The sequence below is a fragment of the Pecten maximus genome, chromosome 16 (assembly GCF_902652985.1).
Source record: "Pecten maximus chromosome 16, xPecMax1.1, whole genome shotgun sequence".
Taxonomy (NCBI): Eukaryota; Metazoa; Mollusca; class Bivalvia; order Pectinida; family Pectinidae; genus Pecten; species Pecten maximus.
In genome coordinates this window covers 28,913,550-28,937,884 of record NC_047030.1, presented here as the reverse complement: position 1 = coordinate 28,937,884, position 24,335 = coordinate 28,913,550, and the positions used below count along the sequence as shown (strand labels likewise).

General features: G+C 36.1%; 1 protein-coding gene across 4 annotated transcripts in view; it reads right to left on the bottom strand.

Moving 5' to 3' along the window:
* The window catches only part of LOC117345332 (fumarate hydratase class I, aerobic-like), a 36,022-nt gene that overhangs the window by 7,498 nt on the left and 4,189 nt on the right, over positions 1-24,335 (bottom strand). For all 4 annotated transcript variants that reach the window (XR_004536414.1, XM_033908398.1, XM_033908399.1 and 1 more), the window contains 7 exons: positions 18,408-18,535; positions 17,140-17,278; positions 12,034-12,134; positions 11,360-11,566; positions 6,455-6,581; positions 4,925-5,115; positions 447-557 (listed from right to left, as the gene is read on the bottom strand). Coding sequence is in view for 3 of the 4 variants with exons in the window: in XM_033908398.1 (XP_033764289.1) it covers positions 447-557; positions 4,925-5,115; positions 6,455-6,581; positions 11,360-11,566; positions 12,034-12,134; positions 17,140-17,278; positions 18,408-18,535 (1,004 nt within the window). In the remaining variant the exon portion in view is untranslated. The remainder of the gene's footprint in view (positions 1-446; positions 558-4,924; positions 5,116-6,454; positions 6,582-11,359; positions 11,567-12,033; positions 12,135-17,139; positions 17,279-18,407; positions 18,536-24,335) is intronic.

Below are 24,335 nucleotides of genomic sequence, written 5' to 3'. Positions count from 1 at the left end.
AGGTGATACATGTATGACAGTTATGCTGACCTTGGGACCAGGTGATATGACAGTTATGCTGACCTTGGGACCAGGTTGTATGACAGTTATGCTGACCTTGGGACCAGGTTGTATGACAGTTATGCTGACCTTGGGACCAGGTGATATGACAGTTATGCTGACCTTGGGACCAGGTGATATGACAGTTATGCTGACCTTGGGACCAGGTGATATGACAGTTATGCTGACCTTGGGACCAGGTGATATGACAGTTATGCTGACCTTGGAGCCAGGTGATATGACAGTTATGCTATTATAAAATTTGAACTTTCCTATCTTTATATCCTCATCAATTATAATGTGTGTGCATTGCCTTCACTATGAATAGATAAGTAACCTAACACAGTAATAACTTGGTTACTCGATAGGAAATAATGCCTAGAAATGCCCAAAACAATTGTTCATACTTCAATAACAGTTTCACTTAGGTCTTTCTCTTCAATCAGAGGTAGATACTTAGAAGGATTGGTTTCCAGCTGTTCCAAAAATACTCCTTCTTCTGTAATTTTGCCAACAATCTGTTACAGAAAATTATAGTGTATTAATTATAATTAGCTGACAGAAAAAAACTAACATTAAAATTCAACTCAAACTCAACTAAAAAACTAAAATAATTACTTTTCATCATTATACAGGTATGCTTTAAGATAATGACACTTACTTTTATTTGATGCTTGTGGCCTATAATATGCATTTAACCATTATCAATAACAACATTCCTAACCATCATTTATAACAACATTCCTAACCATTATTTATAACAACATTCCTAACCATTATTTATAACAACATTCCTAACCATCATTTATAACAACATTCCTAACCATTATTTATAACAACATTCCTAACCATTATTTATAACAACATTCCTAACCATTATTTATTACAACATTCCTAACCATTATTTATTACAACATTCCTATAACCATTATTTATTACAACATTCCTAACCATTATTTATAACAACATTCCTATAACCATTATTTATTACAACATTCCTAACCATTATTTACACAACTTCCTAACATCATTTATTAAACATCCTACATTATTTACTTACAACATTCCCTAACCATCTTTATAAACATTCCTACCATTATTATCAACATTCCTAAACCATTATTTTAGCAACATTCCATAACCATTATTTATTACAACATTCCCGATAACCATTTATTATTACACAGCCTAACCATCATTTACCACACTTCATGGTTTTTTTTCTAACCATCATTTTTCCAACATTCCTATTAACATTATTTATTACAAAACATTCCTAACCATTATTTATAACAACATTCCTAACCATCATTTATAACAACATTCCTAACCATTATTTATAACAACATTCCTAACCATTATTTATAACAACATTCCTAACCATTATTTATTACAACATTCCTAACCATTATTTATTAGAACATTCCTAACCATCATTTATAACAACATTCCTAACCATTATTTATAACAACATTCCTAACCATCATTTACAACAACATTCCTAACCATCATTTATTACAACATTCCTAACCATCATTTACAACAACATTCCTAACCATCATTTATTACAACATTCCTAACCATTATTTATAACAACATTCCTAACCATTATTTATAACATTCCTAACCATTATTTATAACAACATTCCTAACCATTATTTATTACAACATTCCTAACCATTATTTATTACAACATTCCTAACAATCATTTATTACAACATTCCTAACCATTATTTATTACAACATTCCTAACCATTATTTATAACATTCCTAACCATTATGTATAACAACATTTCTAACCATTATTTATTAGAACATTCCTAACAATCATTTATAACAACATTCCTAACCATTATTTATTACAACATTCCTAACCATTATTTATAACATTCCTAACCATTATTTATAACAACATTTCTAACAATCATTTATTACAACATTCCTAACCATTATTTATAACAACATTCCTATATTATTTATTAGAACATTCCTAACCATCATTTATAACAACATTCCTTAACCATCATTTATAACAACATTCCTAACCATCATTTATAACAACATTCCTAACCATCATTTATAACAACATTCCTTAACCATCATTTATAACAACATTCTAACCATTATTTATAACAACATTCCTAACCACCATTTATAACAACATTCCTAACCATTATTTATAACAACATTCCTAACCATTATTTATAACAACATTCCTTAACCATCATTTATAACAACATTCCTAACAATTATTTATTACAATATTCCTAACCATCATTTATAACAACATTCCTAACCATTATTTATAACAACATTCCTAACCATTATTTATAACAACATTCCTAACCATTATTTATAACAACATTCATAACCATCATTTATAACAACATTCCTAACCATTATTTATAACAACATTCCTAACCATTATTTATAACAACATTCCTAACCATTATTTATAACAACATTCCTAACCATTATCAATAACAACATTCCTAACCATCATTTATAACAACATTCCTAACAATCATTTATTACAACATTCCTAACCATTATTTATAACAACATTCCTAACCATTATTTATAACAACATTCCTAACCATTATTTATTACAATATTCCTAACCATTATTTATAACAACATTCCTAACAATCATTTATTACAACATTCCTATAACCATCATTTATTACAACATTCCTAACCATCATTTATAACAACATTCCTAACCATTATTTATAACAACATTCCTAACCATTATTTATAACAACATTCCTAACCATCATTTACAACAACATTCCTAACAATCATTTATTACAACATTCCTAACCATTATTTATAACAACATTCCTAACCATTATTTATAACAACATTCCTAACCATTATTTATAACAATATTCCTAACCATTATTTATAACAACATTCCTAACCATTATTTATAACAACATTCCAAACCATCATTTACAACAACATTCCTAACCATCATTTATTACAACATTCCAAACCATTATTTATTACAACATTCCTAACCATCATTTATAACAACATTCCTAACCATCATTTATAACAACATTCCTAACCATTATTTATAACAACATTCCTAACCATTATTTATAACAACATTCCTAACCATTATTTATAACAACATTCCTAACCATTATTTATTACAACATTCCTAACCATTATTTATTACAACATTCCTAACCATTATTTATAACAACATTCCTAACCATTATTTATTACAACATTCCTAACCATTATTTATAACAACATTCCTAACCATCATTTATAACAACATTCCTAACCATTATTTATAACAACATTCCTAACCATTATTTATAACATTCCTAACCATTATTTATAACATTCCTAACCATTATTTATAACAACATTCCTAACCATTATTTATAACAACATTCCTATATTATTTATAACAACATTCCTAACCATTATTTATAACAACACCAACCAATTAAACAACACCAAATTTAAAACAAACCAACCCAAAAAAACCCCCAACAAGAAAAACAAACCAACCAAACAAAGCCAACCACAACAACAACAGGCCAAAACACAAAAACAAAACCACCACAAAACAACACCAACAACAAAACCAACACAACCACAAAAACAACCACCAAAAACAACACCAACACAAAAACAAACCAACCATGAAAACAGCCAACCAATAAACACACCAAAAATATTAAACAACACCAAAACCCAAAAACAACATCAAACCAAAAACAAACCAACCAAAAACAACAAAGCAAAAAAAACACAACCAAAACAACACAAAACCAAAAATAACAACAAAACAACACCAACCAAAAACACCAACATAATTTGAACAGCCTAACCACATTAAAAACACCTAACCAAATAACACCAACAAAAAAACACCAACCAAAAACAAACCAACCAATTATAAACACCAAACCCAAAATTAAAAACAAAAACCATTATTTATAACAACATTCCTAACCATTATTTATAAACAACATTCCTAACCATCATTTATAACATTCCTAACCATTATTTATAACAACATTCCTAACCACCATTTATAACAACATTCCTAACCATTATTTATAACATTCCTAACCATCATTTATAACAACATTCCTTACCAATAATTATAACAACATTCCTAACCATTATTTATAACAACATTCCTAACCATTATTTATAACAACATTCCTAACCATTATTTATAACATTCCTAACCATCATTTATAACAACATTCCTAACCATCATTTATAACAACATTCCTAACCATTATTTATAACAACATTCATAACCATCATTTATAACAACATTCATAACCATTATTTATAACAACATTCCTAACCATCATTTATAACATTACTAACCATTATTTATAACAACATTCCTAACCATCATTTACAACAACATTCCTAACCATCATTTATAACATTCCTAACAATCATTTATTACAACATTCCTAACCATTTTCTATTACAACATTCCTAATCATTATTTATTAGAACATTCCTAACCATCATTTACAACAACATTCCTAACAATCATTTATTACAACATTCCTTACCATCATTTACAACAACATTCCTAACAATCATTTATTATAACATTCCTAACCATCATTTATTACAACATTCCTAACCATCATTTACAACAACATTCCTAACAATCATTTATTACAACATTCCTAACCATCATTTATTACAACATTCCTAACCATCATTTACAACAACATTCCTAACCATCATTTATTACAACATTCCTAACCATTATTTATTACAACATTCCTAACCATCATTTATTACAACATTCCTAACCATTATTTATTACAACATTCCTAACCATTATTTATTACAACATTCCTAACCATTATAAGATACTATTTACCTGTCTATCCGCTGAGCATGACACACCGAGACCGACAGGACATGATGCTCCATGGCGCGGCAGACGAATGACACGCACATCATGGCAAAAATATTTTCCACCAAACTGAGCGCCAATACCAAGACGTTGTGTTAATGTATGTATCTCCTGTTCCAATTCTAAGTCACGGAATCCACGACCATGTTCATTCCCTGTTTTAAGAATAAATACAGAAGGAAATTATACATCTGTTCATTAACTGTTACTTTCAGGTAAATGATGCATATCAAGATTCCCCGTCTCCTTAAAGCAGACTGATGTACTGATACAAGTGATTTCTCTGGTTTCATCATCAAATGACATTTATTCTACTTCCTTGGCGAGATTCATCTGATCACATTTGTACATTATGTTTATAAACTTTTGGTTTATTTTGTTTTGTTTTATTTAACGTCCTATTAACAGCCTGGGTCATTTAGGACTTGGCAGGTTTCGGAGGTGGAGGAAAGCCGGAGTACCCGGAGAAAAACCACCAGCCTACGGCCAGTACCTAGCAACTGTGTAGGTTTCGAACTCACAAACACAGAGGTGGAGGGCTAGTGATAAAGTGTCGGGACACCTTAACCACTCGGCCATCGCGGGCCCTATGTTTATAAACAATAACAACACCGATATAAAGATTTAAATTGGTGTATTAACGAAAGGAAAAATACAAACATCATACAACAATTACTTCTATACTCTACAATACTTAAGTAAAAAATCTACTGATATTTCTAAACATTATAATAAACAAAACATTTAGGGCTGTCTTAGCTGCTACATATGATAACACAATTTTACCTACAAGAATGAATCCCTACTAGGAGTAAGGCCTTATCCAGTAACAGGGAAGGATGGTCCTAGTATAGGGAAACTGGGTTAGTATTATAGAATTTAGCTGGTGCTTGATAAAATAGAATAGAAAGAGCAGGTTGTTGCCAGGTGAGTCCTGCTGGATCAAGAGCCAGGCGAAATGGTCCTGTACAATATAAACTATATGTATGACATGAAATGAAATGAATGAAACCTCATGGCTTTTGGGGCTAATGCACCAAATTAATAATGCGCAGTAATGACCAATTTACCAATTTGAAGCACATTTAATTTAACAGGTACTTAAATGTACTGGTACAGTATAGGAAGCAATACACATTTTAACAATATTAGATACGATGAATGTTAAAGTAACAGTATCATAATGCCTATCCAGTTTCATCCTTTTAAACAATTGCCAAGTAAGATGTGCTTTCCAACCTCTTCCGATTTCCTTGGGGGGAGGGGGGATTAACTGTCTAAAATTTCAAGCCTCAGAAAAGAATATTAATTGTTAAAAAAAACTGACAAAATGTAATCTCAAAAGACATATTTAAGGATGCTGATTCTGCTAATCAGGTGTCAGTATATATGTCACTTGAGTCTGAGGTCACATCAAAATGTTTTACATGGTACTGATGATACAATGGTTAGGAAGCCTTCCTCCAAAGTATGTAGACCTGATAAGATCCTCACCTGTAGTGGGAAGAGTGTCCAGGTACTTTGTGGAGGCCAGTTTCACTGTCTTGAGGTTGTATTCTGCCGACGTACCACCAATAACCAGTGCCAGGTGGTATGGGGGACAGGCAGCTGTACCTAATGTCTAAACATTAAAAAAAATAGTCTAGAACACCAAACATTCATATTTCTTTGTAAATAATTGCAGTAAACATGGGAACCATCAGTTAAATCGTGTAAATTAGGAACTATATTAGGCTGTGTATGTACATCATTTGTATTACAGTAAGGAGAAGATGTTAGCTGGAAACAAAAGCGTGACTAACAGAATTTACCCACCACGACTATAACGCCAGATGCCAAAGGCATCCTGACGTTAAAAATATAATTTATAAAGTCTCATTGAGCATGCACCTGAATTTCTACATTCCCTGTATTATCAGTATTTTTTATTGAATTATTTTATTTATTTATTTATTTATTTTTTTTTTTTAAATGACCTTGAAATTTTTGTTTTTGTTAAATTAAACAAGAGGCCCAATGGGCCTGTATCGCTCACCTGGCTCTACAGCAACTTTGAAGTTGATTGAGGTCATTTCTAAAGATACTATGCTGATTACCTCTTTATTCAAATATCATAGTAAGCTAGGTTTATTCATATTAATAATTTTTCTAGTCCTTCATTCCAGCATTGTTTAGGCCTAATATCAGGTCTTGGAGGCTCTTGGCTATAGCAAAATTATTGTTTACAAATGTAAGCCGATTTCACCCCTGTGACCTTGAATGAAGGTCAAGGTCATTTAGTTGAACAAACTTGGTAGCCCTTCACCCCAGCATGCTACAGGCCTAATATCAAGTCCCTGGGCATCTTGGTTATTGAGAAGAAGACATTTGAAGATTATAGCCTTTCTGAACCATGCGACCTTGAATGAAGGTCAAGGTCATTTATTTGAACAAACTTTGTAGCCCTTCACCCCAGCATGCTACAGACCCAATATCAAGTCCCTGGGCCTCTTGGTTATTGAAAAGAAGTCATTTGAAGATTATAGCCTATTTGACCCATGTGACCTTGAATGAAAGTCAAGGTCATTTAGTTGAACAAACTTAGTAGCCCTTCACCCCAGCATGCTACAGGCCTAATATCAAGTCCCTGGGCATCTTGGTTATTGAGAAGAAGACGTTTGAAGATTATAGCCTTTTTTGAACCATGCGACCTTGAATGAAGGTCAAGGTCATTTATTTGAACAAACTTGGTAGCCCTTCATCCCAGCATGCTACAGGCCTAATATCAAGTTCCTGGGCATCTTGGTTATTGAGAAGAAGACGTTTGAAGATTATAGCCTTATTGAACCATGCGACCTTGAATGAAGGTCAAGGTCATTTATTTGAACAAACTTGGTAGCCCTTCATCCCAGCATGCTACAGGCCCAATATCAAGTCCCTTAGCATCTTGGTTATTGAGAAGTTGTTTGAAGATTAGAGACTTTTCGACCCATGTGACCTTGAATGAAGGTCAAGGTCATTTATTTGAACAAACTTGGTAGCCCTTCACCCCAGCATGCCACAGGCCCAATATCAAGTCCCTTAGCATCTTGGTTATTGAGAAGAAGTTGTTTGAAGATTAGAGCCTTTTTGACCGATATGACCTTGAATGAAGGTCACGGTCATTTATTTGAACAAACTTGGTAGCCCTTCTCACCAGCATGCTACAGGCCTAATATCAGGTCCCTGGGCCTCTTAGTTATCAAGAGGAAGTCGTTTGAAGATTATAGCCCATTTGATCCATGTGACCTTGAATGAAGGTCAAGGTCATATATTTAAACAAAATTTGTAGCCCTTCACCCCAGCATGCTACAGGCATAATATCAGGTCCCTGGGCCTCTTGGTTATTGAGAAGAAGTTGTTTGAAGATTAGAGACTTTTTGACCCATGTGACCTTGAATGAAGGTCAAGGTCATTTATTTGAACAAACTTGGTAGCCCTTCACCCCAGCATGCCACAGGCCTTATATCAAGTTCCTGGACCTCTTGGTTATTGAGAAGAAGTTGTTTGAAGATTTCAGCCTTTTTGACCCATGTGACCTTGAATGAAGGTCAAGGTCATTTATTTGAACAAACTTGGTAGCCCTTCACCCCAGCATGCCACAGGCCTTATATCAAGTTCCTTGGACCTCTTGGTTATTGAGAAGAAGTTGTTTGAAGATTTCAGCCTTTTTGACCCATGTGACCTTGAATGAAGGTCAAGGTCATTTATTTGAACAAACTTGGTAGCCCTTCACCCCAGCATGCTACAGGCCTAATATCATGTCCCTTGGCCTCTTAGTTATCAAGAAGAAGTCGTTTGAAGATTATAGCTTTTTTGATCCATGTGACCTTGAATGAAGGTCAAGGTCATTTAATTGAACAAACTTTGTAGCCCTTTACCCCAGCATGCCACAGGCCTAATATCAGGTCCCTGGGCCTCTTAGTTATCAAGAAGAAGTCGTTTGAAGATTATAGCTTTTTTGATCCATGTGACCTTGAATGAAGGTCAAGGTCATTTATTTAAACAAAATTTGTAGCCCTTCACCCCAGCATGCTACAGGCCTAATATCAGGTCCCTGGGCCTCTTGGTTATTGAGAAGAAGTTGTTTGAAGATTAGAGACTTTTTGACCCATGTGACCTTGAATGAAGGTCAAGGTCATTTATTTGAACAAACTTGGTAGCCCTTCACCCCAGCATGCCAAAGGCCTAATATCAGGTCCCTGGGCCTCTTGGTTATTGAGAAGAAGTTGTTTGAAGATTAGAGACTTTTGACCGATGTGACCTTGAATGAAGGTCAAGGTTATTTATTTGAACAAACTTGGTAGCCCTTCTCACAAGCATGCTACAGGCCTAATATCAGGTCCCTGGGCCTCTTAGTTATCAAGAAGAAGTCGTTTGAAGATTATAGCTTTTTTGATCCATGTGACCTTGAATGAAGGTCAAGGTCATTTATTTTAACAAAATTTGTAGCCCTTCACCCCAGCATGCTACAGGCCTAATATCAGGTCCCTGGGCCTCTTGGTTATTGAGAAGAAGTTGTTTGAAGATTAGAGACTTTTTGACCCATGTGACCTTGAATGAAGGTCATGGTCATTTATTTGAACAAACTTTGTAGCCCTTTACCCCAGCATGCCACAGGCCTAATATCAAGTTCCTGGACCTCTTGGTTATTGAGAAGAAGTTGTTTGAAGATTATAGCCTTTTCGACCCATGTGACCTTGAATGAAGGTCAAGGTCATTTATTTGAACAAACTTGGTAGCTCTTCACCCCAGCATGCTACAGGCCTAATATCAAGTTCCTGGACCTCTTGGTTATTGAGGAGAAGTTGTTTGAAGATGACAGCCTTTTTGACCCATGTGACCTTGAATGAAGGTCAAGGTATTTATTTGAACAAACTTGGTAGCCCTTCACCCCAGTATGCTACAGGCCTAATATTAGGTCCCTGGGCCTCTTAGTTATCAAGAAGAAGTTGTTTGAAGATTATAGCCTATGTGACCCATGTGACCTTGAATGAAGGTCAAGGTCATTTATTTGAACAAACTTGGTAGCCCATAACCCCAGCATGCCACAGGCCTAATATCAAGTTCCTGGACCTCTTGGTTATTGAGAAGAAGTTGTTTGAAGATTATAGCCTTTTTGACCCATGTGGCCTTGAATGAAGGTCAAGGTCATTTATTTGAACAAACTTGGTAGCCCTTCACCCCAGCATGCTACAGGCCTAATATCAGGTCCCCGGGCCTCTTAGTTATCAAGAAGAAGTCATTTGAATATTATAGCCTATTTGATCCATGTGACCTTGAATGAAGGTCAAGGTCATTGATTTGAACGAACTTGGTAGCCCTTAACCCAAGCATGCTACAGGCCTAGTATCAGGTCCCTGGGCCTCTTAGTTATCAAAAAGAAGTCGTTTGAAGAATATAGCTTTTTTCACCCATGTGACCTTGAATGAAGGTCAAGGTCATTTATTTGAACAAACTTTGTAGCCCTTCACCCCAGCATGCTAAAGATCCAATGTCAAGTCCCTAGGCCTTTTGGTTATTGAGAAGAAGTTGTTTAAATGAAAAGTTGACGCCGGAGACGGCCGGACGGACGACGGACGCCGCACCATGGCATAAGCTCACTTGCCCTTCGGGCAGGTGAGCTAACAACCAATGTGAAACCTATTACATGAAACAATATGAAGCATGATGTTGATCCTGTGTAGTATACATTGTTTACATGGTCACATTTCATAATAGTGACCTTGAAAATAACTGAAGATAATTTGTATGCTGAAGCTGTATGGCACTCCATCCTTGTTTCATGTTGGCCAAAAATGCATATGTGTCTTCTGAAACTTGAAGAGATTGACATCAATGAAGTTTTTAACACAACCTCTGTGACTTTGAAAACAGGTCAAGGTCATATAAGGAAATTTCATGTCAGTCCACAGCAGGAATCAAATGGTTTAAGATGAGTGTCTAATGGGTTTTTTAGAACTTGAGAATAAGATTCGATAAATGTCATTAATACAAGGAAATTACCACTCTATATTAGGTACACGCCGGCAAAATATCATGCCTTTGCGTCTTCTGGAACTTGAGAAGAAGATTCTTCAAGTTTTTCTAACGTATTTGACCCATGTGATCTAAAAATAAGTCAAGGTCATATACATGAGGAAACTTTAATGTACTCTTCCCCATGAACCTTCTGACCAAATGTCAGTTCTCAGTTGCATACATTTTTCTTGAAAATTAGTTAAAAGATATGACTGGCAGCTAACAGATGCCCACTTGTGCACCATACCATTACCTGGGACTTTCTGCCTTGTGAGCTAACAAGAGATACAAGCGGGGTCTTGGTGCCCACAATTTAATGATGTTTATTTCTTCTATGCATGATCTTTTCTCCAACCATACCTTGACTTTCTCATTGACGAAGCTGAGCAGTTTCTCTGGGTTGAGGAGGGCTTTGGTTTGCTGATACAGGAAGGTTTTGTTGGCAGATCCACCTCCCTTGGCGAGAAATAGGAAGTCATACTGGCTTGAATCTGTGGCATAGATTTCTATCTGGGCCGGTAGGTTTGTACCTGTATTTATCTCCTGGTACATATCCAATGGAGCCACCTATTAACAAATCAAGGAGTTAAACTGGTTATAATCAGGTCAAATCAAATGACACCATCAGAAGATTTGTACATTGCTACTCAACAGACATTAGCTAATTAGGTTGTCAAAAACAGTTTAGGGTGTGATCCCTCAAAGGAACAAGGAAAATGTGGGACAAACAAATTCACATCCTGAAACAAGCTCAAAGTGTAACTCATTGACAGATGTCATCAATATACAGGATAAGTAGACAGAGTATTAGTACTGAACTATTGTAACAATAGATATAGGCGGGCTTATTAACACGCAGGGGTTAATAGCCAGATAGTTTTATCAATAGCAGTATTTATGTAGACTTTAAAGTAACCTTTCAAAGAAACATGAAATGCATACAAAACTTCCAATATTATACTCTCTGTCAAAGAATCCAATTTGTCCAATACACAAAAAAGAGTGCCATTCTACGAATTACCTGATGAACGTACCTGTGAATATCTCAGATTTCTGTTGATGTACGTGTTGTAGACACCTTTAGACAGAGCTTCACCATCTCCTCCTTCCGTCCATACATACTGACCCTTCTTGCCTGCAAAATTAACCAGGGTTCCTATTTGGTACTTTATAATTAATCCTATTTGGTACTTTATAATTAATCCTATTGGGTACTTTGGTATCCATCCAATTATATTAGTAAGAGATCTTCACTACATAATACAACAGTAATCTAAATGAGTATAGTGACTGAATTGTAATCAAACCAGACATTATGTACTGGATAGAAACTGCTTTTAACAAGACCTGTCTGACTACCACTGTGTAGTGTATAGTGACTGTATTATAATGAGACCTGTCTGACTACCACTGTGTAGTGTATAGTGACTGTATTATAATGAGTCCTGTCTGACTACCACTGTGTAGTGTATAGTGACTGTATTATAATGAGACCTGTCTGACTACCACTGTGTAGTGTATAGTGACTGTATTATAATGAGACCTGTCTGACTACCACTGTGTAGTGTATAGTGACTGTATTATAATGAGACCTGTCTGACTACCACTGTGTAGTGTATAGTGACTGTATTATAATGAGATCTGTCTGACTACCACTGTGTAGTGTATAGTGACTGTATTATAATGAGACCTGTCTGACTACCACTGTGTAGTGTATAGTGACTGTATTATAATGAGACCTGTCTGACTACCACTGTGTAGTGTATAGTGACTGTATTATAATGAGACCTGTCTGACTACCACTGTGTAGTGTATAGTGACTGTATTATAATGAGACCTGTCTGACTACCACTGTGTAGTGTATAGTGACTGTATTATAATGAGACCTGTCTGACTACCACTGTGTAGTGTAAGTGACTGTATTATAATGAGACCTGTCTGACTACCACTGTGTAGTGTATAGTGACTGTATTATAATGAGACCTGTCTGACTACCACTGTGTAGTGTATAGTGACTGTATTATAATGAGATCTGTCTGACTACCACTGTGTAGTGTATAGTGACTGTATTATAATGAGACCTGTCTGACTACCACTGTGTAGTGTATAGTGACTGTATTATAATGAGACCTGTCTGACTACCACTGTGTAGTGTAGTGACTGTATTATAATGAGAGACCTGTCTGACTACCACTGTGTAGTGTATAGTGACTGTATTATAATGAGATCTGTCTGACTACCACTGTGTAGTGTATAGTGACTGTATTATAATGAGATCTGTCTGCCTACCACTGTGTAGTGTAGTGACTGTATTATAATGAGACCTGTCTGACTACCACTGTGTAGTGTATAGTGACTGTATTATAATGAGATCTGTCTGACTACCACTGTGTAGTGTAGTGACTGTATTATAATGAGATCTGTCTGACTACCACTGTGTAGTGTATAGTGACTGTATTATAATGATACCTGTCTGACTACCACTGTGTAGTGTATAGTGACTGTATTATAATGAGACCTGTCTGACTACCACTGTGTATAGTGACTGTATTATAATGAGATCTGTCTGACTACCACTGTGTATAGTGACTGTATTATAATGAGACCTGTCTGACTACCACTGTGTAGTGTATAGTGACTGTATTATAATGAGACCTGTCTGACTACCACTGTGTAGTGTAGTGACTGTATTATAATGAGACCTGTCTGACTACGACTGTGTAGTGTATAGTGACTGTATTATAATGAGACCTGTCTGACTACCACTGTGTAGTGTATAGTGACTGTATTATAATGAGATCTGTCTGACTACCACTGTGTAGTGTATAGTGACTGTATTATAATGAGACCTGTCTGACTACCACTGTGTAGTGTATAGTGACTGTATTATAATGAGACCTGTCTGACTACCACTGTGTAGTGTATAGTGTCTGTATTATAATGAGACCTGTCTGACTACCACTGTGTAGTGTATAGTGACTGTATTATAATGAGACCTGTCTGACTACCACTGTGTAGTGTATAGTGACTGTATTATAATGAGACCTGTCTGACTACCACTGTGTAGTGTATAGTGACTGTATTATAATGAGACCTGTCTGACTACCACTGTGTAGTGTATAGTGACTGTATTATAATGAGACCTGTCTGACTACCACTGTGTAGTGTATAGTGACTGTATTATAATGAGACCTGTCTGACTACCACTGTGTAGTGTATAGTGACTGTATTATAATGAGAGACCTGTCTGACTACCACTGTGTAGTGTAGTGACTGTATTATAATGAGACCTGTCTGACTACCACTGTGTAGTGTATAGTGACTGTATTATAATGAGACCTGTCTGACTACCACTGTGTAGTGTATAGTGACTGTATTATAATGAGACCTGTCTGACTACCACTGTGTAGTGTATAGTGACTGTATTATAATGAGACCTGTCTGACTACCACTGTGTAGTGTATAGTGACTGTATTATAATGAGACCTGTCTGACTACCACTGTGTAGTGTATAGTGACTGTATTATAATGAGACCTGTCTGACTACCACTGTGTAGTGTAGTGACTGTATTATAATGAGACCTGTCTGACTACCACTGTGTAGTGTATAGTGACTGTATTATAATGAGACCTGTCTGACTACCACTGTGTAGTGTATAGTGACTGTATTATAATGAGACCTGTCTGACTACCACTGTGTAGTCACTGTAGTGTATAGTGACTGTATTATAATGAGACCTGTCTGACTACCACTGTGTAGTGTATAGTGTCTGTATTATAATGAGACCTGTCTGACTACCACTGTGTAGTGTATAGTGACTGTATTATAATGAGACCTGTCTGACTACCACTGTGTAGTGTATAGTGACTGTATTATAATGAGACCTGTCTGACTACCACTGTGTAGTGTATAGTGACTGTATTATAATGAGTCCTGTCTGACTACCACTGTGTAGTGTATAGTGACTGTATCATAATGAGATCTGTCTGATTACCACTGTGTAGTGTATAGTGACTGTATTACAAGAGGCCCAATGGGCCTGTATCGCTCACCTGGCTCTACAGCAAATTTGCAGTTGATTGAGGTCATTTCTACAGATACTATGCTGATTCAGATAACAACTTTATTCAAATATCAGAGTAAGCTAGGTTTATTCATGTCAACATATTTTCTAGTCCTTCATTCCAGCATTCTATTGGCCTAAGATCGGATCTTGGTGACTCTTAGCTCTGAGCATGCTACAAACAGGCCAAATATCAGGTCCCTGGACCTCTTGGTTATTGAGAAGAAGTGATTTGAAGATTATAGCCTATTTGACCCCTGTGACCTTGAATGAAGGTCAAGGTCATCTATTTGAACAAACTTGGTAGTCCTTCATCCCAGCATGCTACAGGCCCAATATCAAGTCCCTGGGCCTCTTGGTTATTCAGAAGAAGTTGTTTGAAGAATATAGCCTATTTGACCAATGTGACCTTGAATGAAGGTCAAGGTCATTTATTTGAACAAACTTGGTAGCCCTTCACCCCAGCATGCTACAGGCCCAATATCAAGTTCCTGGGCCTCTTGGTTATTCAGAAGAAGTTGTTTGAAGATTATATTCTATTTGACCCCTGTGACCTTGAATGAAGGTCAAGGTCATTTATTTGAACAAACTTGGTAGCCCTTCATCCCAGCATGCTACAGGCCCAATATCAAGTCCCTGGGCCTCTTGGTTATTGAGAAGAAGTTGTTTGAAGATAACAGTATATTTGACCCATGTGACCTTGAATGAAGGTCAAGGTCATTTATTTGAACAAACCTGATTGCCCTTTCCCCCAGCATGCTACAGGCCCAATATCAAGTCCCTGGGCCTCTTGGTTATTCAGAAGAAGTTGTTTGAAGAGTATAGCCTATTTGACCAATGTGACCTTGAATGAAGGTCAAGGTCATTTATTTGAACAAACTTGGTAGCCCTTCACCCCAGCATGCTACAGGCCCAATATCAAGTCCCTGGGCCTCTTGGTTATTCAGAAGAAGTTGTTTGAAGAGTATAGCCTATTTGACCCCTGTGACCTTGAATGAAGGTCAAGGTCATTTATTTGAACAAACTTGGTAGCCCTTCACCCCAGCGTGATACAGGCCCAATATCAAGTCCCTTGGCCTCTTGGTTATTGAGAAGAAGTCGTTTGAAGAGTATAGCCTATTTGACCAATGTGACCTTGAATGAAGGTCAAGGTCATTTATTTGAACAAACTTGGTAGCCCTTCAACCCAGCATGCTACAGGCCCAATATCAAGTCCCTGGGCCTCTTGGTTATTCAGAAGAAGTTGTTTGAAGAGTATAGCCTATTTGACCCCTGTGACCTTCAATGAAGGTCAAGGTCATTTATTTGAACAAACTTGGTAGCCCTTCACCCCAGCGTGATACAGGCCCAATATCAAGTCCCTTGGCCTCTTGGTTATTGAGAAGAAGTCGTTTGAAGATTATAGCCTATTTGACCCCTGTGACCTTGAATGAAGGTCAAGGTCATTTATTTGAACAAACTTGGTAGCCCTTCACCCCAGCATGCTACAGGCCCAATATCAAGTCCCTGGGCCTCTTGGTTATTGAGAAGAAGTCGTTTGAAGATTATAGCCTATTTGACCCCTGTGACCTTGAATGAAGGTCAAGGTCATTCATTTGAACAAACTTGGTAGCCCTTCACCCCAGCATGCTACAGGCCCAATATCAAGTCCTTGGGCCTCTGGGTTATTGAGAAGAAGTTGTTTAAATGAAAAAGTTGACGCCGGACGGCCGGACAGACAGACGGCCGGACGGACGGCCGGACGGACGGACGACGGACGCCGCACCACGGCATAAGCTCACTTGCCCTTCGGGCAGGTGAGCTAATAATGAGACCTGTCTGACTACCACTGTGTAGTGTATAGTGACTGTATTATAATGAGACCTGTCCGACTACCACTGTGTAGTGTATAGTGACTGTATTATAATGAGATCTGTCTGACTACCACTGTGTAGTGTATAGTGACTGTATTATAATGGGTCCTGTCTGACTACCACTGTGTAGTGACTAGTTACTTACCCATACAGATTGCTATAATTGACTGATCACACGAACTTACCCATACAGATTGCTGTAATACTGATCACACTAACTTACCCATACAGATTGCTGTGCCTGTATCCTGACATCCAGGTAGGACCATATCTGCAGCTATACTGGCATTTTTCAGTAATTCTAATGCTACAAACTTATCGTTGTTGGAAGCTTCAGGGTCAGTAAGAATACTGGCAAGTTGCTTTAAAAAAATATATATTTAAACAATTGTAATGAGCTAGAAAAGTTTTGTAAAACATATAGATGCCCTTACTGCCACTTGATATCCCAAAACATAGTTTAGTGAAGACAATGCATTAGCAGTTCCTGAGATTTCCTAATTTCACTGCATCAGGAGGAGACGGGACAGGTTGTGACAGGACAGGATGAACATGATAACACTATATGCATCCCCCTTCTCCCCCATTTCATGGCAGAGGCATAAAAAAAAGGATCCCAGAGGGATCTTCGTGCCCACAATTGTTGGTGCCCACCATTGATAGCATTGGGAACACTACATATGAAATCTAAGAACTTTCTGAGAACAAGAGATATAGTGATAAAAAGTACCAAAATTTAACTGTCAAATTCCAAGATGAGGCAGACTTTTTGTTTTCCACTCAAACTGAAAATCGAATGGGCACAACCAGGGACCAAGGTTAACTTAGATATTAATTTAGAGAACAATCCTTCCAGTACTTCTCAAGAAATAGCCATTACCATCTTAAACTGTCACCACTTAATATGGCCATCTGTCGGCCATTTTATTTTTTGGATCAATTAAGTCATATAAAGTTTGAGAAATATCCTACTAGTACTTTTCTTGAAATAATGATAACAAATTTAAACTGTCAAAATTGAAGATGGCCTTCATTCATGGCCATGTTGTTTTCTAAATCAATCTCAACATTGAATTCATGGGCACACATGGGAATCAAATGAAACCTTATCTAGTTTGAGAAATACTGTATCTTTCTAGTACATCTCTTGGAATAGAGATAAATCCAAGATGGCCACTTGTTGACCATTTTGTTATCTAATCAAACTCAAAATGAATGGTTTAGACCATGACCGGGATCACACATATAATATATCTGAACATGTCCAAATTATGTTCAAAGAACTGCTAGAGTGATGACAGACAAGTGGACTAAAACCCTGCTACAGTAACAAACTCATACCGTACATTATAATTAGAAACATCATATTCAACATTTTAATAATATTTTAAGACAATGTCTATTGAGTGATCAAGTTGATATTCAATATCATGGACATTATCTATAGATTTCACCTATTTAATTAAAACAATTGACAGTAGTAAGTTTTACCTTTAAGTGACCAGGCCGAAGTAAATGTGCGATGTCTACCATAGCCTGTTCAGCTATTAATGTCAAAGCTTCAGGTTGGACATGTAACATTTTCTTCCCTTTGACTTCAAATGTAGATACATAATCACCTGTGAAACAACAGATTAGATACATAATCACTTGTGAAACAACAGATTAGATACATAATCACTTGTGAAACAACAGATTAGATACATAATCACTTGTGAAACAACAGATTAGATACATAATCACTTGTGAAACAACGGATTAGATACATAATCACTTGTGAAATAACAGATTAGATACATAATCACTTGTGAAACAACGGATTAGATACATAATCACTTGTGAAACAACAGATTAGATACATAATCACTTGTGAAACAACAGATTAGATACATAATCACTTGTGAAACAACGGATTAGATACATAATCCCCTGTGAAACAACATATTAGATACATATACCACCAGTGAAACAACGGATTAGATACATAAGCATCTGTGAAACAACAGATTAGATACATAATCACCTGTGAAATAACAGAATAGATACATAATACCCTGTGAAACAACAGAATAGATACATAATCCCCTGTGAAACAACAGATTAATCACCTATGAAACAACAGATTAGACACATAATCCCCTGTGAAACAACAGAATAGATGCATAATCCCATGTGAAACAACAGATTAATCACCTATGAAACAACAGATTAGATACATAATCCCCTGTGAAACAACAGATTAATCACCAATGAAACAACAGATTAGATACATAATCACCTGTGAAACAACATATTAATCACCTGTGAAACAACAGATTAGATACATATACTCTCCAGTGAAACAACAGAATAGTTACATAATCACCTGTGAAACAACAGATTAATCATCTATGAAACAACAGAATATATACATAATCCCCTGTGAAATAACAGATTAATCACCTATGAAACAATAGATTAGATACATAATCACCTGTGAAACAACATATTAATCACCTGTGAAACAACAGATTAGATACATATACTCACCAGTGAAACAACAGAATAGATACATAATCACCTGTGAAACAACATATTAATCACCTATGAAACAACAGAATAGATACATAATCACCTGTGAAACAACATATTAGATACATTATAAATCACATGAATTTCTGTACGATGCACCAGACACAGACAAGTTTCCGGTACCCTGAAAATGAACTGTATTTTTTATTTCAACAAAAGTCCTATTAAAGATTAATTACAAGAGGCCCAGAGGGCCTGTATCGCTCACCTGGATTTCATGATACAATGTATATGAAACAAGAATGATGATTAAGTATATTTGTCACTGGTATTGCTATGTCAATATATCATAGGCATTTTATATGGATACGTGAGGTATGCCAAAAAATGCATTAATTCATGAAATGAAATTGACTTTTGGCGCAACCCATCAGGGATGATACCACACAAATGTGAGTGATATCCATTGCTTAGTTTCAGAAAAGAAGTTGTTTAAACCAATTGACCCCTTTTGACTCCGCCCTCTGCACCCGGGAGGTCAGTTCCTTCCTTTATAGAATTCTGAATCCTTACCCAAAAGAATGCTACCAGTCAAATATGAGCTGTTTCAGAGAAGAAGTTGTTCATATCAATTTAGCCAAATTGACCCCTTTTGGCCCCACCCCTCAGCCCCTTGGTGGGGTCAACCCTAAAATTTGTACAATTTTGAATCCCAACCCCATGACCATGCTACCATACAAATGTGAGTGATATCCATTGATTAGTTTCAGAGAAGTTGTTTATATCAATTTAACTAAATTAACCCCTTTTGGCCCCGCCCCTCAGCCCCAAGGGGATGGGCCCCATCATTTGTTCAATTTTGAATCCTTAACCCAAGGGAATGCTACCAGTCAAATATTAGAGAAATCCATTGCTTAGTTTCAGAGAAAAAGTTGTTTATGTCAAATCTGCCAAAATGACCCCTTTTGGCCCCGCCTCTCTGAGCCCCAAGTGAGGTCGGCCCCACTATTTGTACAATTTTGAATCCCGAATCCAAAGGGATGCTCACAGTCAAATATGAGCAATATCAATTGCTTGGTTTCAGAAGAGAAGTTGTTCATATTAATTTAGCCAAATTGACCCCTCTTGGCCCCACCCCTCAGGCCCCCTTGGGGTCAGCCTCACCATTTGTACAATTTTGAATCCCCACCCCATAGTGATGCTCACAGTCAAATATGAGCAATATCAATTGCTTGGTTTCAGAAGAGAAGTTGTTCATATCAATATAGCCAAATTGACCACATTTGGCCCCGCCCATCAGGCCCCCTTGGGGTCAGCCTCACCATTTGTACAATTTTGAATCCCCACCCCATAGTGATGCTACAAGGCAAATATGAGCGATATCCATTGTTTGGTTTCAGAGAAGAAGTCGTTAATATCAATATAGGTATATTGATCCATTTTGGCCCCGCTCCTCAGGCCCCCAGGGGGTCAGCCCTACCATTTGTACAATTTTGAATCCTCACCCCATAGTGATGCTACCAGGCAAATAGGAGCGATATCCTTTGCTTGGTTTCAGAGAAGAAGTCGTTTATATTAATAGAGCCAAATTGACCCCTTTTGGCCCCGCCCCTCAGACCCCTGGGGGGTCAGCCCCACCATTTGTACAATTTTGAGTCCACACCCCATAGGGATGCTTCTGATAAAATTTGGTCAAATTCTGATCAGTGGTTATGAAGAAGAAGTCAATTGTTGACGGACGGACGGACGGACGACGGACGCAACGGTATGGCATAAGCTCACCTTGGTCCTTCGGACCAGGTGAGCTAATAATTAGTAGGATTTTGACAAAAAGTTTGATCTTTTTATTTGTTGAGATAAAGATTAAAGTCTGGGATTGAGTGTGGCATACATAGGGCTCAAAGTGGCGCCAATTTTAGTGGCCATGGCGCTTTAAATTCACCATTGGCAACCAGTTATTGACCTATAAAGCACCTGCATGGCCACTAAAATATTGTATAAATTGGCGATTTTGTTTATCTTTCAAAGGTTGAAGACAATGCTAAAATGATGTTCACAATTGATAATCAAAGTACTGAAAGTACTGAGGGAGGCATTAATCAGATGAAAAGGTGATATTTGAAATAAAGCAAGAAGAATGATTAAACTGATATCAACATGATTGTTGATAGATACATTCAAGAGTGAGGTTTTGAGTAGTTAAACGTTTCTTCTCAAGAGTTTAAAGCCAATTAGATGAAATGGCTTTCAATCCTGGTGGACACACAGTGTAATGGTTTAACTGTCTTGATGTACACAATGGTTTTAACCATATTGAAGTTTCAAACAAACTGCTACTAAAGTATTTAAACATATCCACTTATTATGTGTTTAAAGTCAACACTTTTAGTTAGGTTGTTTAACATTTCTACTTATTGTTTAAACAAGCTTCCACTTAAATAGTTAAATATTTCTACTTAAGTGTTTCAAACAAATTTCTGTTTTTAGTAGTTAACATTCATACTTAAGTGTTTAAACCGTCCTGATGAACATAATGCTTTTAACTATCCTGATGACGGTCTTAACTGTCCAATTAAGTTTCAAACTTCCACTTGTCCAGTTCACAGAGACTAGTACTATTGAATTGCATTATCAAAGACTAATTATTATACTGATCTACAAACAACTGTCAATTATACTGTTGTGTATTAGAATAGTATTGTTATTCACTTGGTTCTATTAATATTGTTTAACATGACAGGTTAAATTTTATTAAACATTTACAATGTATTTTTACATTTAATAATTAATCTGTGCACTTAAGTATACAATTCAATTTGAAACAGAAATAACAAGAACACATATAATTGTTGATATGTTGAATACATGACAGCACCTAGTCATAGTTACAACTTTTGAGTATGAATTAAATGAACAATGGAAATACCAAACACAAACAATGTTCTTTCAACGAAAAAATAGAGCTATACAATTATAATTATGATGATTTATATTGTATTTTTTTTTGTATTATGAGCCGCCTGTCAAAGGATCATATTTTTTAATCCTGTACATACTGTATTATAATAACATTGTCAGCATAAATGTGTATATATATATATATATATATATATATATGTTTCATCTCTACAATGTAAGAAGATTTACAGTTTTGAACAATACCTTTGACAGACACATTGTACGCTGAATGTCTGCATACGTTACAGGAGTTAGCTTCCGACATAAATTCAAATGTTCTAAAACGTTTTCGAGAGTTTGCTAAAACATTTTTGTCCATTTATTAGCCTACCATCATCATATTATTTATCTAGCAATCATTTTTTTTGTGACGTTGGTCCTCCCCTGCCCCCTGTGATAAATATTGTAAACATAGCGCATGCTTAATTAAATTTAAATCACTGCCTCCGCTAGGGATCGAAGCCGGGGCCTCTAGCTTACTAGTCTTACACTCAACCAATTTAGCTAAAGAGAATATCTCTCTAGCTGAGCGGTATATTGCGGCTAGTATTAATACCTGGGTTACAATATAAACAATTTCACAGCAATATTAATATTTATTGAAGATATTAATGATATATATATATATATATATGTATATATATACTTCAAAAAGTAGTATAAGGTATGCAATTGGTAAACATTTTCTAAAATTATTTTTCATTTTATTAATTAGCCCAATTTTACTCTGGCCCTGTCACCACCGGAATCGGAACGCAATGGACCGAAAAGACCACATATGCTTTATTGTGTTTTTCTTCCTGCATAGTTTAAATTTAGAAAACTAAGCTTATCATTTCCCAAAACCTGTGTGAATTATATTAAATTCAAAAATTCATTATTTATAAATTTATACGGACGAAATAAAACACCTAGATGGGACTAAATGGGTGTTCTTGGGTAAATAAATATATGATTTATCCATATACTGTATGTTAGGTAGGTGTTATGTCACATCTGATTTTATTGTATTTGCACCAAATTCTTAGCGACACTAAATTAAACGGTGTCGGATATAATTCCACGTTTTCATATAGTAGCACGCTCTGGCCCTACACCAGACATGGTGACAGGGCCAGAGAAAACTCGGGCTATTTATCAATATAACACAAAAGTTTCACAGCTTTGTGTACATTACATACAATACTTTGAAAAGGTTACATTTATAGCTGAGGATTAAGACAAGCTGGTTAAATCATCAGTTGTAAAAATTGTCATGAAATGCCTTTCCAGTTGCATTGGGGTACTCCCTAATGATGGACCATTTAGATCTGAAAATATTCCAATTGTAATAAGTTATGAGAACTGAATGTAGATATCTATGGTATGAGTCTTTATTATTAATACTATAACCAACTGCAGTTATTATTATGCCAAAAATTCCAAATTCTGTATATTCTTTGTGAGGGAAGAGTGCAGTAAACATCACGAATGTCGGAATGACCACTACGACTAACAGATACGATAGTTTTGTTAGCTTTATAAGATAAACGATCGGATTTCAGCATACTATCACTGACCCATGATACATGTTTTTTTTTATGAAATGTTAGCTGCGATAACGTAGATCTGGACGACAATATGTCTGTCTCAGAGCAGTGTAGGAAGGGTATGACTTCGTTCTAATGATGCAGTCTGATCAGGCTCTGAATCACTAAGTTAAACGTTAATCGTTAACAAAGTTTAGTCCTAAGTAATTAAAGAAAAAATAAGGTAAACATGTGAACAAACAGATTAACAACTTGTAAGCAACTTGCCTTTAATTCATGTTGATATATACTCTAGTGACAAACATCACACTACAGAGTTTCGGATGAAGCCCGTATCCATAAGGCGCTCCCATTTTGACCGATTGATCATGTGATCAGACGTGAACAGACGGATCACGTGATCGTTGATTTAATTACATAT